General features: G+C 41.9%; 1 protein-coding gene across 1 annotated transcript; it reads left to right on the top strand.

Annotated features, from left to right (window-relative positions):
• The first annotated feature begins 216 nt into the window (after positions 1-216).
• On the top strand, positions 217-1821 carry LOC108798711 (E3 ubiquitin/ISG15 ligase TRIM25-like). The gene has a single exon (XM_018570490.1). It carries the CDS (start codon positions 217-219, stop codon positions 1819-1821), a length of 1605 nt encoding a protein of 534 aa, XP_018425992.1.
• Positions 1822-6844: the final 5023 nt, after the last annotated feature.

Below are 6844 nucleotides of genomic sequence, written 5' to 3'. Positions count from 1 at the left end.
AAATGATGGGATTGACTGCAAATCCGGTGGAAATGTTTTTTGTTATGTGGCGGTTGTTTATGGGAGAGATATGGATCCCTAGGTCAGAAACTCATCTTTCTGGTATGTCCCTTTAAATACCAAAGTACAAAGTTTAGTCACACCCTCACCACATGTCCAGTTTAGTGGATTTTGTATGTCAGAGTTTCACTTTCATTTCTTTGCTCTGCTGTAACAATGGCATCTGCAGATGTGAGAAAGGATCTGCTGGACTGTTCTATCTGTCTGAACATTTATACGGATCCTGTAACACTGAGATGTGGACACAACTTCTGCCAGGATTGCATTGATCAGGTGTTGGACACACAGGAAGGATCTGGAGTTTATTCCTGTCCTGAATGCCGAGCAGAGTCTGTGGAGAGGCCTGTACTGGTAAGGAACATAACCCTGTGTAACATCGCAGAGAGTTTCCTCTTTACTCAGCCAGCTCAGGAGGAGACTGGAATCTTCTGCACTTACTGTGTGGACTCGTCTGTACCTGCTGTTAAATCCTGTGTGTTGTGTGAAGCTTCTCTGTGTGATAAACATCTGAGAGTCCACAGCAAGGCACCAGAACATGTCTTAACTGAACCCACCACCTCCCCGGAAAAAAGGAAATGCTCCATCCATAGGGAGCTTCTGAAGTATTTCTGCATCAAGGACTCTGTATGTATCTGTGTGTCTTGTAGGTTGGATGGAGAACACCAGGGACATCAAGTAGAAATGCTGGATGAGGCTTCTGGGAAGAAAAAGAAAAGACTGAGGAATGTTCTGCAGGAACTGATCACCAAGAGAGAGGAGACCGAGAAAAGAGTCCGGAATGTGCAGGAACGCAAGAGCAAAGTACATAGGAGAGCAGATAAAGTAGCAAAGGAGGTCAGCGCCTTGTTCACAGAAATCAGGAGACAGCTTGAAGATCTGGAGAAGAGGGTCCTGAGTGAGATCTCCAGGCAGAAAGATGAGCTTTCACTCTCCATCTCTGACCTATTACAGCAGCTGGAATTAAAGAAGGATGAACTGTCCATGAAGATTCATCACATTGAGGAGCTGTGTAACATGACTGATCCAATGACTGTCTTACAGGGACCAGACATGGGTGATGCTGAGGAGAGAGATGACAAAGACCAAGAGAGACAAGAAAAGCATCTCCCTGATGGAGGTCATCTGGATGTGGGTTTTATCTCACAAACATTGCACACATTATCTCGTATGATGAGAGATGTAAAGATAGGGATCCATATACCAAAACCTGCAGACATGTTCCTGGATGTAAACACAGCTCATAATGAGCTCCATATCTCAGATGACAGGAAAACTGCATCCTGTTCAGAAAAAAAGCAGAATCGTCCAGAGATACCAGTCAGATTTCAGCGGTTTTATAATGTATTGAGCAGCAGTAGTTTTTCCTCCGGGCGGTATTACTGGGAAGCTGAGTGCTGTAAGGCAGCATGGTGGAAGATAGGGATGTGTTATCCCAGTATAGAGAGGAAAGGAGACCAGTCATGCATTGGTGATAATGACAAGTCCTGGTGTCTGCAAAGGGAAAAAGGTCTCTATACAATCATACATGACAGCAAAGTGATCTACCTACCACACAAGATTTCCAGTAACAGGGTCAGAATCTCTCTGGATTATGAGGGAGGGAAACTGTCATTTTATGAGCTGTGTGAGCCGATCAGACACCTCCACACCTTCACCGCCACCTTCACTGAGCCCCTTCATGCAGCAATAAGTGTGTTCTGGAGAAAAAAGGATGGGGTGTATGTAGATAGTTGGGTAAGAATTGTAGATCTTCAAAGATAATCCACATGTAGAAATCTGGGAAGATTTTTTTTGACATCACAAGCTGGTGATCCAAACTAGCCAGCTAAAGTATTGGGCCAGCTATTAATTAAAGTGTATGTCTATGCAGAATAAAAACAAATGCATATATTCTCTGCAATGGATGAACACTCCTCCATGTTTTGCCACAAATCTAGTAATCTCCTAACTTCCTGTAGTGAGCTGACAACATGGTGTCTCTGTTACACTGAATTTCCAAGCAATGTTGTCAGCCCTGCCAAGTTCTCTTTCTGAACTACAGAACACCTGCCCTGCCCTTATTTTCATAACATAGTGTCCTGTGTGTTCTGGAAAGAGGGGGGTGGGGTGCATAATTGAGTACGGATTGTAGACATTAAAAAAAATAAAAATAAAATAAATCTGGTGACAGTTTACAGATATCAAAAGCTGGAAATCCTGACTAACAATCTTAAAAACTGGTCAGATCAATAATTTACATACGCCCCCCCAGCATAGGTTCCAGGTATATATAGAGAATTCATAACCCAAAGTGCAAATATTTAACGTGTATCTGAAACCAATACTTTATTTGATAGTTTAGGACGGAGGGGTAAATCTCCCTGATGAGACACAGATGGTAAAAAAAAAATTCTTGTGGAGGTTTTAACTATTCCCTACTCTATTGAATGTGAAAACATGGCTTTAGATAGTTTATAAAATGTATCTAAACCCCAGAACAAAAATGTAATATATTTCAGCTTACCAGTCCTTAGATGTGGTGCTGCATTTGTTTTCTTTATTTAAGACTATTTTCAGCTGGTGATTCTGACAATAGCATACCTCCTGTCCTAGGGTGACAATGCCACTTACTGTACTGTATTTATGGCAAAACAGCTGTATCTTTGGCAACAGTGTTACTGTAGTTCTAGGACAGGGCTACAATAGACAGGACTACAATAACACTGTAAAGAATGTAAACATAGACACCCCTCAAAATAACATGTTCAGTTTTCAGAAAACTTTGGTCGATCGTACGATTTTCGCAAGCTCGGTGGCGTTTCCGTACGTCAAAATTCGTACGATTTTCACTGCATATGCGAAGACGAAATCATGTGTGGTCGATTACCGCAATTCGTCCAGGTGATTTCTTTTTATTACTGCTGATTCAACCCTGCAATAATCGGCGCAGGATGGAGCCGCAGTACGAAAATCGTACGACGGTTCGATCATCGGACAAAAAGTTTTGTACGATGATCGCAAGGTGTAGGAGCAGCTTTAGGGAGATTATTTTCTCATCGCTGGAAGATTTGCTGCATTTATAAAAACACTCACAGTGCCCACATATGACTACGTGTTCATAAGCATAACTGGGAACAGAATAGATTAGAATGGTCTAATTCCTTGGTTCTCAACTGGTGTGTCGTGACCCAAAAGTGGGTCGCGACCGCCTGTTCAGTGGGTCCGTCGCATGCCTTCCACTTTTCTAAGTGAGAGGCTCCTCTGCCTCCCCCTAGCGCAGCACTGTCAGTTCTTGTGCCAAGCAGCCATTCAAAATATACTGCCCAGGGCGTTGCATTCATTTGAATAGTACCCCAAACACACTTCCCAACCACAGTTCGTACGCCAGCATCGGAACAAGCAGTACCCTAATGCCGAGTGTTTCATTGCAGTGCAGACATTACAGACTTGGGTCGCGACTTAATGACCGAGGACAAATGTGGGTCCCGAGGTTACACAGGTTGAGAACCACTGGTCTAATTATTGTTCCAGTGACAAGTGAAAGCAAATGCAGTGTGATTATAGGACAGGTTGCATCTTCCTTAGTGTAGCATTGGGGGAGGATATTCCCAGCGGACAGACCACGTGGTGATTTTGCATTTGGATGTTAATCATAATAATTCTGTACTGTGCCTGCACAGTTTTTATGCTTTATATATTGTATTATTGTTTAGTCAGTTACACATCTGTTCCCTCAGTGATGAGTGTCCTCCATTCTATTGCAGTCCGTATTAAAGCACTCTAATTTCACCCTCCCCGATCGGACTGTGGAGTTTATTCGTCAGAAGTCCAACACTTACACCCTCCTCCACTCCATAACATTGAGGGAAGGGGATCTGTGATCCTTCAGAGATAGCTGGAAATCAAGTAACTGATAAAGAGTGCAGCACAAGCAGAGAGCTGAGGAAGTTATCAGCTGACAGGATTTCTGGCAGGATCAACAAGGATTTTCTTAATTTATCGAACAAATAAAACATAACATTTTTCAATGGTATATTTAAGCGATCAAAAGAGAGCAAATAAGAGAAGTTTATTATTAGGGTTTATATAACCTTTAACTTTTGTCTGACATTCATCATTCCCCTGACAACAAAACACCCAACACTGCTCCGCTCTCTGACAGACTTTACATTACAGGAAGTTGGCTCTTGTTAGACATGCAGACGAGGGGTGCCCACCTCTTCTTCCAGGTCACTGTGAGGTTTTTACTGCTGTCTGTATCCTCATTAGAAAGATTAACAGGGCTATTCACAAAAGCGTGAATGGTTTGGAGAAGTCAGGAGGAGTGAACAATCTAGGACAACATAGCTGAACTGGACAGTGAGCTGAATTGGAGAATTTTTCCAAATCAGCTATGTTGTCCTAGATTGTTCACATCTCCTGACTTCTCCAAACTCTTCACCCTTTTGTGAATAACCCTGTTAATCTCACATCCTGTCCTTGAGACAACAGGAAGTGAGAGGAAATCTACCCCTAGGAAGGGAAGTTCACTCCTGCAAGAGTTATCATGGGAAAAAGGCGTCTCCACTGAAGCTAAACCCAACATTTTCAAAATCCAATTGTCACAGGGACAGAAAGTGAGGTGAAATCTTCTGAACGGGGGCACACACAGCAAAACAAACTTTACAGGGGGATAACCCTTCCCTATGCTATCCAAAACTAAAAAAAAACATTTTTTTTTGGCTTGATTTACACTTAAAAAATGTACCTGTTCCAACTTACAAACAAATTCAACTTAAGAACAAACCTACAATCCCTATCTTGTTTGTAACCCGGGGACTGCCTGAAATTAACTTTTAATTGCTTGTATTTTTTTTTTGTATATCAATAAGCATTTAATGCGGGGTGTTTCTATGATCTTTCAGTTGTAGGTAATGCTGGACTTTTTAATAGGAAAGCCCAGTACTGCCCATAAACCATATGAGTTTATATAATCTAGCAGACAGGAAGGGTGATGGGTCAATAAGTGAGTAATAAGTGATAATATTTCAGTGTTGAATGATTCTAGATATGGAAATGTTGATGGATGTTTATTGGTATTTCTCCTTCTAATGCCAGCTTTTATTTTGCATTTGTCTTGTAACTTTTTCTGCTGAAACTAAACTTAAACATACCCACTAGCTTTAAGGTTTCTATACAGTGTGTATAATAAAACAATTGTGAAATATCTTCTTTGTGTCTTTTCTTTCTAATGAATACATTTTGCTCTGGGCCTATTTGAAGAACCTAAAATCATGGCTCCCTTATGTTTTAAAGAGGGATACTTATAAAGCAGCAAATGACAATTTACAGTTCATTTGCCTCATTGCTGGAAGATTTGCTGCATTTATAAAAACACTCACAGTGCCCACATATGCCTACGTGTTCACCTGGACCGCTGTGTACCCAATTCTTTATTTCCTGTTCAGAAATGTAGGTCTCTAGCATTCACCAGCGCTGGGTGCTTTCGAGCACTCACTATTTTCATAGGACTGTCAATGTCATAATCAATTTTATTATTCATCCCTATGTAAGCCTACCATGGTGCTCGTCCATGTTCGCTGCACACTTGCCTCAATGCAACTAAGGGTTTTGTCCTAAAAATCCCTGTTTGCTTATACATAAACAATGTGCATCTAGTGGCTCAATATCAGTGAATGGGATGTGAATTTCATGGTATCTAGACAATCTTAAAGTGTAAGTAAGGTTTTTTTTTTATGACTGAAGAGACGGTGTAAGTTACATCTTCGGGGCACAGTCAATCAAGCTGCTGAAGACTTGAAAACCAGACTGTGGTAAAGATGGAAGCACCGACCAGGGAGGTGCACAGCACTGAGGGGATAAGTGTGGCATGTAAGTCTGTCATAATATGTCTTCCATGCTAGCACATTACAGCTTAAAGCTCCAGGGGAACCTTTAATTCAGAAAAAATGCTTTACTTTGCCTTTATTCAGATTTTTCTTTTTATACACATACCCCCTAAAGCAGGGGTGGGGAACTCCGGCCCTCCAGCTGTGCTTTAACCACAATTACCAACATGCCTCTGCATCTGGGAGTCATGCCTATGGCTGTGAGAATCTTCCAATGCCTCATGGGACTTGTAGTTCTACCACAGCTGGAGGGCCAGAGATGCCCACCCCTGCCCCATTATTATACAGGATTTATAAAGAGCCAACAGTTTGCTCAGCGCTTTACAACATAAGGAAGACATTACAATCGTCCAAGAAATCGTCCAAACGTTTCTTGAACAATTCCACATTATTTGCTGAAATCACCGCCTGTGGCAGTGAGTTCCAGACCCTAACCGCTCTTACTGTAAAGAACCCCCTTCGCCCCTTGTGATGGAATTTTTTTTCCACCAATTTTAGGTGGTGGCCTCTAGTTTTTGTAACGGAGTTAATTTTAAACAGTTTATCGCTAATGTTGCTACCACCATTGAACATTTTGTACATGGAAATCATATCCCCCCTTAATCTCCTCACCTCCAATGTGAACATGTTTAAATTTAGTAGCCTTGTCTCGTAGCTCTGGTCCTCCATACCCCTAATTAGTTTGGTTGCCCTCCGCTGGACTTTTTCCAACTCAAGGACATCTTTTCTTAGTACTGGTGACCAGAACTGGACCGCGTACTCCAGATGAGGTCGAACCAATGATCTATAAAGTGGCAAAATTATAGACTTGTCCCTGCAATACATCCCCTTCTTAATACAGGACAAGACCCTGCTAGCTTTGTTTACAGCAGCCTGGCGCTGCAAACTATCTTTCAGTTTGTGGTCTACAATGACCC

The sequence above is a fragment of the Nanorana parkeri genome, unplaced genomic scaffold, assembly GCF_000935625.1.
Source record: "Nanorana parkeri isolate BGI_ZX_2015 unplaced genomic scaffold, ASM93562v1 scaffold1542, whole genome shotgun sequence".
In the NCBI taxonomy this organism is placed as follows: Eukaryota; Metazoa; Chordata; class Amphibia; order Anura; family Dicroglossidae; genus Nanorana; species Nanorana parkeri.
Note: the sequence above shows the minus strand (reverse complement) of the source record. Positions and strands in the feature narration are given on the sequence as shown.

Bases quoted from the DNA above. Each gene is read 5' to 3' on its own strand.
- LOC108798711 (XM_018570490.1), top strand. From the start codon at position 217: ATGGCATCTGCAGATGTGAGAAAGGATCTGCTGGACTGTTCTATCTGT.